This window comes from Phyllobates terribilis, unplaced genomic scaffold, assembly GCF_046119375.1.
Source record: "Phyllobates terribilis strain yellow unplaced genomic scaffold, ASM4611937v1 Scaffold_2__4_contigs__length_985480577, whole genome shotgun sequence".
NCBI lineage: Eukaryota > Metazoa > Chordata > Amphibia > Anura > Dendrobatidae > Phyllobates > Phyllobates terribilis.
In genome coordinates this window covers 812,111,127-812,129,807 of record NW_027362762.1, presented here as the reverse complement: position 1 = coordinate 812,129,807, position 18,681 = coordinate 812,111,127, and the positions used below count along the sequence as shown (strand labels likewise).

General features: G+C 41.0%; 1 protein-coding gene across 11 annotated transcripts in view; it reads right to left on the bottom strand.

Moving 5' to 3' along the window:
• Positions 1–18,032, bottom strand: part of ELN (elastin) — a 99,585-nt gene extending 81,553 nt beyond the window's left edge. For all 11 annotated transcript variants that reach the window (XM_073667590.1, XM_073667591.1, XM_073667592.1 and 8 more), the window contains exon 1: positions 17,872–18,032. In XM_073667590.1, coding sequence (XP_073523691.1) covers positions 17,872–17,950 — 79 coding nt within the window. In that variant the 5' untranslated portion in view covers positions 17,951–18,032. The remainder of the gene's footprint in view (positions 1–17,871) is intronic.
• Positions 18,033–18,681: the final 649 nt, after the last annotated feature.

The following is an 18,681-nucleotide window of genomic DNA, read 5'->3' as shown; positions in this document are numbered from 1 at the left end:
TTCTGGCGTTTAGAATTTTTTTCTCATTACGCAGTTTACGGATCGGATTAATTTTTTTTATGTTGATAGATTGGGCGATTCTGAACGCGGCGATACCAAATATGTGTATGTAGGGTTTATTTTTTATTATTTTATTTTGAATGGGGCAAAAGGGAAGTGATTTAAACTTTTATATTTTTAATTTTTTTTTAATATTTTTAAAAACATTTTTTTTTAACTTTTTGCATGCTTCTATAGTCTTCATAGGAGACTAGAAGCAGCAACTGTCCGATCGCCTCTGCTACATACAGGGGACCAGTAGATCCCCTGTATGCAGTAGAAATGCTCCTGCACTATGAGCGCCGATCACTAGGTGGTGCTCATAGTAATCTTTACATGACAACCACTGGGGTCTGCTGCAGACCCAGGGCAGGGCTAAGGCCGCGCTTCCGGTGCGGCAATGTTAAATGCCGCTGTCAGAGATTGACAGTGGCATTTAACATCTTAACAGCCGCGGGTGGATCGCGATTCCACCCGCGGCTGTTGCGGGCACATGTCAGCTGTAATAATCAGCTGACATGTGCCTGGTTCAGTGCGGGCTCAGCGCTGGAGCCCTCACTGAACCGGGGGTGATGGCCTGGGGCGTACTAATACGCCCTGGGTCGGTAAGGGGTTTTAAAGGGGTTTTCCCACAAACAATGTACTTTTTAATTAATAGATCTTGGAATAAAAATAACTTCCACATTTGGATGTGTTAAATAATAATGTTCCTGTGCTGAGATAATCTTATAAATGTGTCCCTGCTGTGTACTGTGTAATGGTTGTGTCTGACCGTGCAGGAACATGATCTGATCATACCACATCTCCTGGGCAGGGGAGGCAGGAAAAGAGTATACAGACATTACAGCAGGAGATCACAGCTGATTCTTTCAGTGAGGTAAAACATTTCACTGCCTGTTTTTAAGCAATGTTTTACCTCAAAGAAAGAATTGGCTGTGATTCCCTGCTGTCCTGTCTGTATACTCTTTTGCTTTTTCCCCTGCTCAGGAGCTGTGGTATGATCAGACCATGTTCTCTACACGGTCATACACAGCCATTACACAGGGGAACATTTATAAGATTATATCAGCACAGGAACATTTTTTAAAACACATCCAATTATGGAACTTATTATTATTCCAAGATCGATTGATTAAAATCTTGATTAAAATCAACTTTATTCATGGGAAAACCCCTTTAAGCACATATGAAAGTATTCAGTCTTCTTACCACCAAACTCTCAGTTGTGCTGGTGCAAGTCCTATTAGTTCAGGAATCCGGTGGATTGCATTTTCTTAGCAGGAGCAGCATGTGGTTGGGGGAAAAGGTTGTGCTAACTAAGGGATTCCCACATATTTGTAATGATACCTAAAGCAACCAACCCCTTTAGTTTGTATGTTAATTCCTTACAAGCCAATAAGCTTTAAGCATGTAAGAATGTAGTTGAAGGGGTTGTCCTTTTTTAGCACACTTTCTGCCATACGCTTGTATAGTTATAAAAAAACCACACTCAGTATTACTTACCCTTTCTGTGTCCAGCGCCGACTTTTCACTGCTGTTCTGGTCTCTGTTTGGCTGCAGCGATGACACTGACATTGCTGCAGGCAATCACTGAGCTCTGCGGCTCATGGCATCTACTTGGGGAGGGTGACCAATACTCAATTGTTTTATTTTAAACTACAGTATATCTGTGGTAGAAGTTTTCCAAAAGAGAAACAGGACATAGGGGAATTAATAATTTAAGGCAAAATATCCAAAATATAAAATAGATATAGCTAGTGCTACCCAAACCTTTTACTGCTAGGCTAGCCATACACATTAAATGACCGAATGATGTTTCAGCCAATCGTTTGGCCAACAGTCATTTCAACCGATACTCTCATCATACACAGGAGTGCTCGCTAGACCGAGTGCTCCTGTGTTCTCTATGAGAGAGCGGCCGACTGACTCATCAGCTGACACTCATCTCAGGGAGAACAATGTGATTCGCAGTTCAAAATCGGATAAATGCAATCGTCATCTTTCCAGACCTTCAGTCGACTGGCGTCCCCATACGCATTACACCGCCGGCCAATCCTGACGATATCGGCGAGTTCAGCCGTCATTAGTATAATGTGTATGGGGTCCATTAGTTATGCCACTGTTAATGGATTAATTAGGAAGGTGCATATATTCATCTGAGAATCTGCTGTGGTTGACAACCTCATTCCTAATTAGTTACATTATTGTATGAAATTTCTGCCCAGCAGACTGAGAGACGTCAGATGATCTTATTATGAAAGATACATGTATGATGTGTCACTGCTAAGGGCATAGGATTATAGACCAAATTACATTTTCTGCTCAGCCAACATTTATGAGGAGTCTATCTCTTTAGCAGAAAACTATTTTGGGATATTGTTTTGTTCTAATTGTTCTTTTTCCTATGGTAGTGCATGAAATTAAATGGATTTCTTCCCAGCTTTAATCTAGAGTCCTTTAGTATAACAGTTTGGGACTAGTTCAGTTTTATGTGTTGTGGAAATTTGCTCAGACTAAACTACAGTCTATTTACTTTCAGCATAATAAATCAAGTATAGATCTAAAAACCCCGAGTCACAAAGAGTATCCATGGAAAATTAATCGTCTGGCCAGGCTTTCTAAATATAGGGTCATTTAACAAGACACTTCAGACTGGGAGATTTAAACACATACTTTTTGGACTTATCCTGTGTGCTCTCCAACATCTCAAATGATGTTTTGATGCATTAATAGTGACGATGTAATAAAAAGAAACAAGTGCATACATAAAATAAGGTAAAGCTAATCTCTTTGTGTGGGAGAGGAACTTTACAAAAAAATAGCTTGGTATTTAAATGTACATTTTAACAACAAGGGGTGAAAGTGCTAATGTCACTATGTACCAGTTAGTAATTGAAAACTCCCATAGGCCTCGAGTGGTTACTTACTATGCTTTTTCGGTAATTCATTGGAGCACTATTGTTTAATATGAACTTTGCACAACTTGTTATTAACATATCAAATAGCACATTAACTATTGGCTTTAAGTCCCCAACAATTTGTGTTCTTTCCAACATAACATAGAAATACCCTCAATCACAGCTTGTGTTATCAGTGCCCAAGCTGAAATTCTACCACAGGACCAATATTCTGTCGTATTAATTGCCACAATGTTAAAATCACTTACACAGCTGGCAAAGACTTTGTTTTCACAAAAGCATATGTGTCCAGATTGGCAATAAACAAAGGGACTCAAGTGGTTCAGTAATTCCCACTGCTCCGTAAATCTGCTTTCATGGAACAGAGTAATGATCAGTGACTAGAACCATATATCAAAGGCTAAGATGTCTGCTCTGTCCATTTACAGCTCGGCCTGTTCAGGTTGGCTGCTATCGATCAGTTCAAGCTCTTCCCAACATTTTTAAAGATGCATTAAGGCTATGTGCCCACGATGCAGAAATGAAGCCGAAAATTTCTGCAGCATTTCTGCATCTCCCTGGCAGAAAAAAATGCATGCAGATTGTGCATGCGTTTTTCCTGCAGAATACATGCGGATCCACATGCGGATTCACATGCGTTTCCGCATGCAGATTGACAAGTGCTTTCTAGGCGATAGCATCACTTGGAAAGTGCTTGACAACTAGGTCACACTGTATAAATCCATGCAAACAGCATGGATTTATATAGTGTGAACCGTAAAAATTAAAACAAATAAAGCTATACTCACCCCCGAGGCCCCGGTGTGTGCAGCAGCGCTCGTTCCTCTCTGCTTCCTGGATTCCGGCATATCGTGAGACAGAGCGGTGAAGGGCCTGCGGTCACATAACTGTGACGTCACCGCAGGTCCTCAAGCGATGCCGGCATTTAGAGAGAAGCCTTCAGAAAGGTGAGTATAAACTTTATTTGTTATTTTATTCTTTTTTTACAGGTAGAATGGTAGCCAGGTCTGGATGAGAGTCTCCTCTCCTCCAGAACTGGGTACCATCCGCACATAGAGACGCATAGAAGCCGCTTGTACAAATGTAGAGTCGCGGTTTCTATGCGTCTCAATGCAAGTCAATGGCGGGAGTTCCGCTGCGCTTCCGCAAAATTAAATGACATGCTGCGGATTTTTGTACGCAGCATAAACGCTGCGGAAAAATCCGCAGCATGTGCATAGAACATGCGGAATCCCCTTGGGGACCAAGGGGTGCGGATTACCTAGCGTTTCACAAGCGTTTATGCTGCGGAAATTCCGCAGCATAAACGCTTGAAAAACGCTATGTGGGCACCCAGCCTTACACCAGGTGATGTGCGGTGTTAAACGACTGCCGATCAGCAACATGTTTGCTGGTTGGCGGTCGTTTAAAAGCCTGTTTAGATAGACTATGCTTAAGATGTGCAGCGAACGATCTGTAATGTAACATTTAGTTTGCATAGGCCACCATTGTTCTCAGCAGCACAAGTCGTGCTTGCACAGGATGATGCGCTGCTCATTTGTTGAGTGACTAGCAACCTTTCTAGATTGCAAACATTTTGAGAAATTATTGTACCTGGGAATGCTCATTTACAGTAATTTTCAAGTACAAATACACCTTGTCCAGCCTTAGACTGCAAGACTGCAGTTACTCTATGTGACTGCAGACTTGTGAATCCTCACATCGCCCTGTGAAGATTATCCGGTGCCGGGAGCAATTTGTATACTTACAGCCATATTCCAACTAGGCTGCACTATCATGTATGTGTAACATGCCTGGTGCAAGCTAAAGCACCCGTGGTGGCAGGTTCTTCCCCTTTTCTCAAGCAAATAAAGTCCTTTTAAGACAAGTCCGGTCAATTCAGCCCAAGGTGACCATAAGGCACAGAAGTAAAAATCCTGTTCGTGACGCCAACAATTTCAGAGGTAATGTATTCCACACCCGAGTAGTAGGACTTGGAGTTACTATTAGGCCCAGATGTAGGTGACGAGCGGTGGTTTGGCTATTCTGCGGTGTGGTGCATTTGGGGTGTCACAGTACTCCTACCTGGTTCAAGACCCGTTCCTCGGGTACATCTAGAGAATTTTGAGGTAGGTAGAAGGCAGACCTTGGTATGAACAGTTCAAATGGTTTACTGGATAATAGATCAATTATTCACAGATTCTTCAAAATTTAGTCGCAAAACTGGATTTCCATACAGGTCACGGCTGGATGGCAACGGGACTGATACTCTGCTATGGCAAATCTATAACTGAGGTTTGGCCTTGCTGCAATGGGCTCTGTAACTGTAGGGTCTTTTGGGTTATACCCTTGGTGTCTTGAACTACCTTCTATAGCGGCAGGATGCTGAGTGCTTCTCGCCAGCGTCCAGACCTGTTTGAGTTTTGTATTTAGATTTTCTGCATAAGGCAGGAATGTGCCTTTATATTTCTTCTCTTTTCTGCACTTGGTTGTCAGATCTCTGAAAAGACTGTCTGGCAAGGTCCTCAGTCCTAGCGGTCCTTGTACCCTACTCCTCACCTAGTCGGGCCTGACTCTCTCCAACTGCCAACTGTCAACTCTCTCGGGTTACCATAGTGACGAGACTACAGATCATGTTGATCGGACATCCTCCAATACAGTCTCTTGCCGACCCTTATACCGCCACCTGCTGGTCTCCAGTGGTATTACAGAGCAACAATTTACATTTAATCTGACAGAATGACGTCAGGCAATACATCAAAGCATGAATTATTCCACTGCATGCCTAAATATTTGTAATGGCCCCTTCTGGGTCATTTCATATGCAAATCACATACTTGCGGTCATGCACCAGCACCTGAAAACCCTTACAGTGCACAGTGCGGACAATGTGATGATTCATAAGTCTGAAGTCACATAAAGTGACTGTAGACTTATAGCCTAAGGCCGGCGAACCCCTTTAACATGAACCCGTCACTCGATTAATGCTGCCTGAACCACAAGCAGCCCGAATCACAGGCTGGGAGCATAATTGTATTTTTCTCTGCAATGGTCTGGACTTTCTTATAAAATATAGTTTTAAGATCTAGTAGGAGACCATAGGCAGAGACAACACTAATCCAGCACTGCCCCCTGATGGCTCTTCCCCACGCTGTGTCAGGTGATTGACAGGTCTCCTATGTGTGTACTTAGTGAAAGAGACCTGTCAATAAACTGTAGCAGATAGGGAACTAGTTTGACCATCTTTATCTCTGCCTATGGTCCCAGCTGGATCTTCAATCTCTCCGGCCAGAGCGTGCTAGAGAAAATGATATCTGTCTGCAATCGTTTAGCCAGGCTCTTCATGTTCAGGCTGGCCATGGTTTGTGCAGCATGAACCAGCTGCCAGGTTCCCTTTAAGTGCATCAAAGACTATAATTATAGTGAGGATAAAATAAGCTCTGTATTTAGATGAATTGCACATTGTACTTGAAAATGTGGAGAGTCAGTGTCATGAAATCCTACCCAAACATAAAGCTCTAAAAACATGTAGTGTACATACAAGTGTCGCTCATAGAGAGTAACTTCCTTTCTGTAACATGAGGTAAATGAGTGGGATCCCCCTCTATACTGCCTACCTGCCATACAAGCACATGCTAAATATTTCAGCGTGTTTGCCATACAAGGGTTACTGGGAGGTTACCGTACATCACACTGTCCGCACACATGTAAGTCATTTACTCCTGAGCCTTTTATGCAGGAATCAAGTGCAAGGAAAAACAGATGAAATAAGGAAACCCTGGTGGAACGGGATTTAGAGGGTCCCTACAGACCAATATTCTATATGGATTTAATCACTGTTTAAATGTGCTTTAATAGTTAATGAAAGGTTAAACTAGCTGTTAACATAAATTAGGTGTGTCAATGGAGTTCCAGGAAGATCTACACAGTGGTCTATCAGCAGGCATGAGCCCAATAGCGATCTCCGGTGCCAATCTCCAGTATGTCCACAGGACACTGTGACTGGCACAATTTAGCCAGTTTTTGTTTTTTAGCTATGAACAAAGCAGCTATATCAAAGTTATATAGCTGTAAAATGGTCTGTCGCCCGTAGCAACCAGTCACATTGCAGGTTTCAATTCTTAAACTATTGTGGAAAAATGAAAGCTTCGCTGTGATTGGTTGCTATGAGTAACAATAACTACTATAGTTACAGTTTTTAGAGGTCAGTCCCAGTGGAATGTGACAATGTATTTAGATAAAGGGATTGTCTCATTTTATTAAATGTGGGAAAAAAATGCAACTGTCCCTGTAAAAACAAGCTACTTTGCAATTTAACCCTTATTAAATTACGACACCTTTCTCAAGAACAAAGGGATTCTTAATGCCACTGTGTACAGCTCATTGCTCATTCAGCCACCTCAGAGGTTGCCAGGCTCCTAGGCAAGGAGGCCTTGCTTGCAAGTTGTTAGCTATATAACTTTGCAACGGCTGCTTTGAAACTGACCTAATCTCACCCTGTATCTTGCAAAAATTTAAAAGTAGTCTGTCCAACACTTTTTGGTTACGAAGCCTATAGCCGTGCCAAGTAGAGAGCAAAAAAATACTTAGTAGTGCCGTGAAAAAATAACTAATAGCTTACTCAAATGATCTGCCAACATAGTGCCAATCCCAGCAAGTGCTCCAGTGCTCCACAGTAAACCTTGCCCAGCATCTTCTCCTTGACTTTGATTAATGGTTCCACCATTAGGTTGCATCACTGTGTTCAGAGCCTATACCTACCCAGCACTGTTAAAAGTTTAGTAGTCATAAACAATTGGATAGACTCCCTTTAAGATAAACACTGGACCCTATTTTTACCAAGCCACTCCCCATTCAGCATCTTATGTCTCCTTTTTTACCATGCAATCATATTAAAGGGTCACAATTTTGGGTTTGGACTGTTAACTGTTCTTGTTAATATCAGTGGCCGACTTTAGTCTAATGTGAATGTGGGCCTTTACACTTATTCCTGCCCACAGCTTTGTGTAAAAAGTTCTAACATTCTAAAATGAACAACTGGAGTCAGTGAGAGTAAACTCTTACATCTAAAGGTGATCTTTTGATTACTTGTCAGCCATCGCACTGGCTGCCCATTCACTATAAAATACAATACAAACTTACCACTCTCACCTAAAAGCTCTTCTCAGTTCTGCACCACCCTATATCTCCTCCCTCATCTTTGTCTATGACCCTACCAGTGCTCTCTGCTCTGTAATTGATCTAAAACTATCATCCTCCATAATCCGAACCTCCCAATTCCACCTCCAAGACTTTTCTTGTGCTGCGCCAGTTTTCTGGAATGCACTACCCTGGGTGATCCAACTAATACTTAGCCTCACGTTTTTAAGCATGCTTTAAAAACACATCACCTATAACCTCAATTAACTCACCTAACTTTCCCCTGTTCCCTCTTTCTAAATTTTACTCAGAATCTGGTCCTTCCTATCATCTGTGTCCACATCCCCAATGCACCCAATAGCACTTGGTAACTGTGCTTAGACAGATATTGGCTGATGACGGGATCATGTTTGCTTATTTGAAATTCCCTATTTATTGTATTTATGGCTGGACCATACATGACAAGCACTTTTTATCTTTTGTGTCCCACGATTTCCTTTTAGATTGTAAGCTTGCGAGCAGAGCCCTCACTCCTCCTCTAACTGTTGAACTATGTGTTACTTTGCATTGTCTTTATTTTCTGTACATGTCCTCGTTTAATTGTAAAGTGCAGCGGAATATGTTGGCGATATATAAATAAAATTATTATTATCACTAAAATACATCTTGAGGTTGACTTCAGTCTTAAAGAGGTTTTCCATTTTGAGAAGAAAAGTCTGCAGTCACTCCCCTTGACTTCAGACTACCAAATCATGACAGTGTCCAATGAGCACACTCTCACAATTCCCCTGTATTCCCTGTAAGATTGGGTGGTCACATGACTGCATATGCGGTTGCATAGTTGTGATCATATGCTGACTAGACTCTTATGTGCTTCTCTCAATGTTCTTTTAAGAGATAAGAAGTCTTTAAAGATTTTTTTAGGATTGTGACCTCCAATAGGTGGCACTAGAGTCCCTGGACTATTCTTCTTTAAAGAGGATATTTACATGCCTAAAAGTCTTCCTACGCCAATTTGGCACTCTCCACCATAAAAAAAGTTACCCCTTAGACCCGCAGTTGAGAGAAGCTCATGAGAACCTAGATGATCCATGACCTAGTTTACCCATGACCTTCTTCTCAATACAGGAAATACAGGAGAATCGTGACAGTATGTGCAGACTTTTCTTCTGAGCCTGGAAACCCTCTTTAAGGCTCTCATGCAAATCAGTTTAAAGTAGATAAGAATAAAGGTTTCATCCAAATCAATCATTAGTTCGACATTAATAGACATTTTAAAATAAGTTGACTGAATTTTATTATTCCGGCCAAAAGTTGTACAAAAGATTTTTAGTTTAAAGAAAGATTTTGCTTCCATGAGCGATCTTTTGTTGAAACAATATTCCCAGAAGGGTCATTTGTTCATCGCCCGCTGTCACTGAACATGTCTGGTCAGGTAGAATGTTTACAACCAGCAATATGGATTAAAATATGCATGGCGATGTTGGAACTACGATCATTTAGGATGAACCGTCCACTGGACTCATATACCATACAAGCACCAGAGAAATCCAATGATTAAAATATAAGTTATGTTGAATCTTTGCCAATCAATTTATACATCATTTTGCTCAGCTTCGATTTCTCTATAACTTGCTGTCCACAGATCAGATTGCATGTACAATGTGACAGGTTCCTTTTAATCTAAAGTGTATTAGATTAGAAATTTTATTTTATTAGTAAATTTTCATCCACATATTTGGCACGATATGAAAAGTATGAATGATACTAATAAACAGAAGCATTGTCACATTGTCATTCTTCCTATATAATCTCATAATCTATTGACTCATTTACATTGTAAAGACTAATATTCAACCCTTTTAGACAAAACCTAACATACACTCTATATAATAATTATAACAATAATTACCTACACAGTTATTGGCATTCTCGGTCAAATGGGCATATATGACCACGAACAACTGGTGCAAAAGTACAAGGGGTCTACTGGCAAACAACTTCGTGGTTCCCCCTACTGTCTGTTACATGAAATGCATGGCGGCTGAGCTAATGATTTTGTAGCAAACAATTTCATAGTATATTTGCGCAGTGATGAGGGAGGGTTTCCTAGACAGTCACAACTGAGGTGCATAATTGCTAGCTTTCCAATTAGCAATGGAAAAGCTAAGGGCCTATATACTATTCTTACACCAGGCCCCCTGATGTGTGTGTTCCCCTCTGCTGAGCAGAACAAATTCTACAGGTATAGAGACATCAAATATAGGCCAGAAGATGAAAAATGCTGTCTTTGGGCTTGTTCACACGAGCTTATGCTTCGGACAAGTGCCATCCGATGTTTTGTCGGATAGCACTCGGACCAATGTTATACTATGGGGCAGTGCAGATCTGTGTTTTTTTTTCTCATGTCAATTTGGCATGAGAATAAAAATCACAGCATGCCGCGAGTCGATCTGCTAAAATAATGACACGCTGCATACAAGTTTATGGGTTCATGTAAAAAAACAGACTGCACTTAATTGAAAATTATACAGCGAGACCTAAAGGGGAAAATTAAGATTGCCCGTGAGGCATTCAGAGTTAAATTAGAAAATCAATTTGCACGAAAAAGCTCCAGAGAGGTGTGGGCTGGAATGAAGCTAGTGACTGGGTTTAAGGCAAGGTCGGAGCAGGTGGGTGGTGGACTTAGAATGGCTAATGAAATGAATGAGTTCTTCAATAGATTCAGCAATAAAGGTGCGGTAGCAGCAGGGAAGGGGGAGGAGGCCGGGGAACAACTAGCTAAATTAACAGGGGGTGAAATAGATCATTTCTCGGTCTCCAAAAATGACGTGAGGGACCAGTTTAGTAAGCTGGCCATTGGCAAAGCAGCAGGGCCTGACGGTCTCAGTCCACGTGTCCTCAGAGTGTGTGCAAATGAGTTGTGTACTGTCTTCCAGCATCTCTTTAACCAGAGCTTACAATCAAAGAGAGTACCAGTGCTATGGAAGACTTCCTGCCTGGTGCCGGTTCCCAAGACTGCCTTCCCGGCTTCCCCGGGGGACTATAGACCGGTGGCCTTAACATCGCATGCGATGAAGTCCTTGGAGAGAATAGTACTTGCTCACTTGTGTCCGAGGGTGATGGCGCATACTGATGCTCTTCAGTTTGCGTACCGGCAGGGACTGGGGGTGGACGATGCTGTAGCGTCTCTGCTACAAACAGTACATTCCTTTTTGGACAATGATGGAACCACAGTGCGTGCTTTGTTCTTTGATTTCTCTAGTGCGTTCAACACATTACAGCCACTCTTACTGCGTGGAAAGTTGATTAAAATGGCGGTGGATGAGGGACTTGTGAATTGGATAATTGACTACCTGTCGGATAGGCCACAGTTTGTTAGGTGGGGGACGGCTACATCAGATAGTGTACTGAGCAGTGTCGGAGCCCCGCAGGGAACAGTGCTGTCGCCATTCCTCTTTACATTGTACACAGCTGACTTTCAGTATAAATCAGACCGTTGTTACCTCCAGAAGTACTCGGATGACTCTGTGATAGTTGGCGGTATTGGGAAGGACCAGGATGAAGAGGAATATAGAAGGGTGGTTGCGGACTTTGTAGTATGGTGCCAGGCTAACCATCTAGAACTAAATGTTAAGAAAACCAGGGAGTTGGTGATGAGCTATGGAAGGTGCAAGAAGGTATGCCTACCTGTTACCATTGACGGTCAGGATGTGGAGATGGTGGACAGTTTCAAATATTTGGGGGTTTACCTGGATAGCAAGCTAGACTGGAAGTGCCACGTGGAGAAGGTCTACAAGAAGGGGATGAGTAGATTGTACTTCCTAAGGAAGTTAAGGTCTTTTAATGTGTGTGGCAAAATGCTTGAGGTGTTCTACCAATCCATTGTGGCTAGTGCCACCTTTGCGGCAATAATTTGCTGGGGTAACAGTGTGCGTGTTGCTGACGCCAACAAGCTCAACAAACTTATAAAGAAGGCTAGCGCGACGGTGGGCCTACAGCTTGGGACTTTTGAAGAGGTGGTAGAGGATAGGATTAAGAAGAAGTGCAGAGCTATAATGGGCAACAACACACACCCGCTTTATGAACTGTTTGCGAAACAGAAGAGCACATTCAGCAATCGCCTAATACAACTAAGGTGTAAAAAGGAAAAATACAGGAGATCGTTTGTTCCAACAGCTATGGGGGTGTTTAACAAATGTCTGAAAAGCAATGTCTAAAGTATTCCAAATGTTATGTTATCATATGTGTCATGTTCGAGATCTGTGTTCTGCTGCTGTGATACCGCAATTTCCTACGGGATAAATAAAGTATATCTTATCTTATCTTACTTGGCTGAGTCTCTGATTTCCGCAGACTCAGACAATGGAGAAGATGGAGAAATTAAGTTCTCCATCTTCTCCAAACCTGTGCTCGGATTCTTGCATGTGAGAGAATCGTATCACATTAAGCTGACACTCTGCTCAAACTTGGAGCAGAGTTAAATTAACATAATCGATACGATTCACTTGCAGAGAGAATATACTGTATGATATACGTCCCCAGCTTTTGGGTTGAACAATAGAGGAACATAGACAGTTTTTTTGGAGCTTAGGAAAAGATTAAGCATTACCTATTGTTACACGGCTGGAGCTAAAAAATCTTGAGGCAAGGTAAAACTTTTAAGGTGAACCAAAAAGAATGTTTTGTCTTCTATTAGCTTTTTTCGCATATTATTTCCTTTTATGTTAAAGAAACAATGCCTTGCCAAACCTAATTCTATCTTCTGGAAAGAATATGTCTGAAATATTTTTAAGAGCACAACTGGGAGAAGTATCATGTATCAGAGTCTGCTGGACCCAAATCTGGTGCAAGCATGGACCAGAGCTGTCAACAGTCTAAAATTGTATAGGTTTCAATGAGGATAATTTCCTTTTGTAATTATGTTACTTTAGCGTCCAATTTAGTCTGAAGGGAGTCTGAAGCAGTAATACATAGAAATATCTGGGCAGCATCTTTGACATTTCAGAGAATTTGTTTATGGTTGTATTATACTGTAAGTATCTGTTATTAAGTGAACAATAACTGCTAGAGGCAAAAGTGCAGTTAAAAAGTAAGCCAGGGTAAGCATAATGCTTGGTCCCAGGGCAAAAGCTATATCTGCCAATGACATCCTGTGTCCTTATCCACTATGACATCATACTTCATAGGTCATGTCTCCAATATAAAACAGTGAGATAGCGCCACCCAGTGGTAATACATATTTTTTTTGCATCCTGATATGCAAAACTACAGGGAATTCAGTAGGGCCCAGGAAAAGACAGCAGGGGTGTAGCTATAATAGGTGCAGAGGTTTCAATTGCACCCAGGCCCTGGAGACAAGAGGAGCCCCAAAGGTTCCTTTGCCCCATAGAAAAAGACCAGTGATAGTTGGTGGCCCTCTTGGGATTTTGAATTGGGGCCCACAAACTTCAAGTTATGCTACTGATACCAAGTAACCATGAATGTGATCTGACGCTTTGCCACCACCAATATCAGCGGGAGAGGGGTACCCTTAAGCTCCTGGGCTCTAATGATAATTCCAATAGCGCCACCTACAGTGTGGCATGTACAACACAATCTTGGCAGAGGGGCCTTTGGATTTCCACAGGCACTGGGGAATGGGTGCAAGTGCAAAATATCCAACCCCCTGCAGCTGAACCCTGAAGAAAATAGGCCATGGAGTTGTAATAGTTATGAATCTTAGGTCGTGTGCACATTGAATGTTTCTATATCCTTCTATTATCCAAGTGTTCATCATCATTGAGGCTCCTTTAACAGTGGAAATGGCCCATTTAGAGCTGGCTAGCAGCCATTATATGAGGGTTTACTTCTGCGCAACCTACTGCAATTTCTTTCAGTGACCAAAAGCCTGTTGTAATTGTATTTCCTTAGCGACGGTACATGATAATTCAACGCTAAGTGAGATGACATTTTAGGAAGATCAATTAAACTTCACTCCCACAATGCCCTGGCTTCATCATTTCTGGTCTAATCACTTAACATGGATTTTCTGATGATTCCTAAACTGTAAACAAATGTAGAACAATTGTAAGAGATCCATGAAATCACATCTGTTATTGTTTCTTTGTTGCTATTTGTGCTTCGTTCCTTCCAAAAACCTGCCTACGGATAGCGGTCTAAGCTTGATATTACGTATGCGATTGTTAAGCAACTGTACACAACTATAAAGTCAAGGGGGACACATCTGCTGAGCAGTGGCCGCTTAATCCTATACATATCCAGTTCATTATTGCATGTCGTATAGCTTTGCTTAATTGCAAGTATAATAGACAAACTTACAGGATGTTGTTCTTGCGTTCAAGATGCCTGAAAACATTGTTGTATTAACTCAACTTTTGCCAGAAAACAATTCACTTTTCAAGCAAACCTAAAACATTTAAAATCTATCCCTGAGACATTGACTTATTTAAAGTAGTGGGGCAATCTGGGGTCCATTGCAATGTGGCAATGAGAAGGTTACTTGGTAAGAAGGTCATTGCTGGCAGGAAGGTGTTAACAGCCTTTGCCTTCGTGTCAGATGTGAATGTGTCAGCTTTCACTTGCAAGTTAAAGCTTTTGCTTCCCTTGACAGAAAACATCTGGAATATCTGGAGAAACAGATCTCCACGACAGTTCTCCTAGAATGTGGATTTCATCTGAATTTAGGAATAACAAGGATATAGAGAACCTTAATACAACATGTTCTTCTAGTCGCAGCTAATACTTAGGCACACAATGCAAGTTATATAAAATCTCTTGGGGGCATGCAGAACGTGCTCACATGCAGAATATTGAGTATATTGTATAGTGCTGCTAACATTTAGTACAGGTAGTTGTAATGTAGTGTATTGTGCATGACTATGAACATGCCGATGGGACATAGTACACATCATGCTTCACTGCTCTTCACTTACCTTTCACAGTATTCAGAGATGGGAAATGATTGACAATCAATATAAAATGCACTAATAAATTATATCAAAGTGCCCCCAAAGGTATGATGACATCTCAATTGGGGTATACCTTGAGAAGCTAGAATCTAGATTATTCCAAACACGTTTATTCTAAAACATGGACATCAATGAATTGATTGTGCAATAGTCATTTTACCTAACTCTGGACAGTGAATGACATGCATATTTGAGCTAATGCATTTACCATATGCATTCTGTACATAGGACATACACGGTAAATGTTCTTAGGCATAAGTACTCAAATCATTACATAAGAATAAGATTTACTTATGCCATTTATAATTTTGAACTAAATTTCAGCTAGATCTTCTATAATCTTTATCAATCACCTGCATAATGTATGTTTCATACAGTTTATCATGGATCGAGACTACAAGTTGAATACTTGTCAGAGCTGAGTTTCCCAAAGATTCCAGTGCCCTGGCTCAGTATCTAGCACTGGTCAATGCAAAATAGATAGTTGGCAGCCATGTGGCACCTAGGGTCCATGCCTCAACAGACTCTCCCTAGTTAAGCCCCTGCATCTGAGATACTAACCAATATAAAGTATACAGAACTCTAAAAGCAGACATTCAGACTCATCTCTCTTTTCTGGCCATATAGTTTATTCCTGATATGAATCCATAATGATAACAATGATGATTGTGACGAGAAGTCCCTATTATCATATATGTTACAACTAATAAATCTATGAAACACCATTAGTGTCCCTGTAAATATATGCTAGAGACTGCCCAGAATAATGCCCAAGATATCTGACCCCATTTCTTGACCATTGGGACATTATCTAAATTTTAATTAAAATGTATTTTAAATGTATTTTCATTAACATGTATTTTAAATTTGAATTAAAATGTATATTTTCCTTCACAGGCATGTTACCCAGAAATCACAGGTAACCGAGAATAATTGAATGTATAACATTTGGTAAGGAACACAAGTGTATACCAGTATTGTAGGATTGTGGCACCGACCTAACATTCTGCACAACTGAAGCTAAACCTAAACTCCTAGTTAAATGTATCATGGGGTGAAGCATGACAGCAGTGCTGTAAGGAATATGCCGGGTTTCCCTGCAATCTAGACCTGTAAAATAAGCCTTTCCATAACTAGAAATGTGTTTATATGTAATAATGACATGTATATAGTCTACATCATTTCCAATTAGTGTGAATGTATAGTTTAACCCCCATTATGTACTCTGCTTTCTGCAGTACGCAAGACATTCAGCTGCAAATCTCTGTGAAATTCTCTTTCCAGAGCACTTATGGTCCATAAAAATTTGGCAGCAATTCAGACACTTGTTTCCTCTGTGGAAGGAGACCCAGCCCTCTATCAGTGCTGTAGTATCCAGAGTACAGCTCTATCCCTGTGCATGCATACTGCTACAAGAATGGACATTAATGACATTAGGTTTCCTGGAGAGAATTAAAGCCAAAGACTGATGCTTGAAAAAGTTCTAAACTGCATAGAAAAGTATATACTGCTTGTGAGATACCCAAGAAGAAGGTCCCTGTCTTCAGAAGATCCTAAGCAGGTATGTGCCATCTATAGATCATATTTAAAGAATTGTTCTTCTGTGATAAAATGATAAGTAGAAGGTTTAGCTTCATGTATGTTGCTCACTGATAAAGAAAGACACCAATGTGGCAGAGCTGAGCAGTGATAAGTGTCTACAGATAGTAAGATTGAAAAAAAGACACTTGTCCATCAAGTTCAACCATGGGATGGGAGAGTATATAAAGGAAGGGAATGGATATGAATACCTGAGGTTTTGCATAGCACTGCAGATAAACCAGCTGCACAACTAACACAGTTAGGCTATGGTCACACTATCAGTATTTGGTGAGTTTTTTACATCAGTATGTGTAAGCCAAAACCAGGAGTGGGTGATAAATACAGAAGTGGTGACTTGTTTCTATTATACTTTTCCACTCCTGGTTTTGGCTTACAAACACTGATGTAAAATACTGACCAAATACTGAACATGTGACTGTAGCCTAGTCATGATGACCTACCACACCACTAAGAGATAAATCACATATGTGTATTACTTTGTTCCCTATATCTGTATTGTCATTTTATATTATTATCTATTTGTATCAAGGCATATTATGGTAGCAAAAAGGTTAAACACAAGGGCCCAATGTTCTAGCCCAGAAAACGGGACCCCTGATAGGTATTTTTGCCCACCTTAACAAATGTAAGAAGTGGTGTGTCTGGTTTCCAGGGACCCACTTTCTTTTGGCTTCTTTACACATGACCTATGAATATTTGTTTCGTATGTAAACTGAATGAATTCACATGTGTTAGTTACTCTGTAAGTCGAGCCCCTGGCTTTCACCCTGTGTTTGGTCTTAGTTCTGAAGTTTAGTTGTATCTGACAAGCACCTGGGAACTGCAGAAATCCAAGTTTAAGATTTAAGCAGCTCCAAAATCAAGAATGGGAACGAAATGGGGTTCAGTATCTTTCCTGCTTGTGTGTAATGCTGACTGATGATAGTCTACTATAAGCCATATATGTTATTGACCTAGCATTGTAAATTGTGGCAGCATAGACAGGTGGATGTAGTGTATATGATATGGTGTCTATGGTGTGATATGAATATTGTGATATGAATATGACGTCCAATATAAAACATAGCTAAAGTGATAGAGGGCATTTAGTGAACCCAAATAAGTCAAAAATAAGGTTAAACATTGCAGAATATACATAAAACACATCAAGTACATTTCAAGAATATTGAATCATTAGGCCCTGACTGTGAGTGAAGTGTGCTGGTGTATGCATGGTTACTCACCTCCTTGCAGAGAAGTTTGGCAGAAGGCAAGAAGCAGGATGATGCTCCAAAGTGGAGCGGCAGGCCGTATGCTCTCCATGTCTCACAATGCCCCCGTCCCCTCACACATGCTGGGTTTTATCCCGCCGCTCAGCTCACATCCCCAATGAGGGAGGGGCAGCAAGAGACACTACGTCATTCGAACTGTGCCAGCAGACCCATCCCACCCCCCTTATTATTGGGAGAGGAGGGGGAATATTTTATTTTGTTTTGTTTCCTTTTTTCTTTTTCTTTTTTTTTTTTCATTTTTCTTGGCTGACGTTCTGCAATTCTGGCTGAAATAGACATGGGAGCAGAGCCAGAGAGAGGGGGTGCAGAATTCTCCTCTCCGTGTTTATCTGTCTCTCTCATTTGCTGTCTGTCTGTCTGTCCCTTCACTCTCTTAACAGGGGATTTATCAAATTGATTTGCTAGCTGTACACTAGGGCGAACAGACGTCCAGTTTTTATCAATGAAATCATCACGATACTTTCAAGCACAGGTGCAAGACTAAGAGCCGGGGAAGTCAGACAAGACTGAGTTTTAAGCAGATTGTTTCCAGCGTGTACAAGCGTTTGTGCTTGAAGGACGAGAAACCCTTCGCTTTTAATACAGTAAAACAATAACATGTAGAAAGCTCCAGTTTATGGACTTTCCTATTGTAAAAAAGCTAGATAGGTAGATTTTTATATCAAGTTTCCAGTAAGACCTGTTGCTGATTATGATCTTCATATACATTATAGTGGCTTCAGATGCATTTACATGAAGTCAGCTGCACATAGAAAATATAGG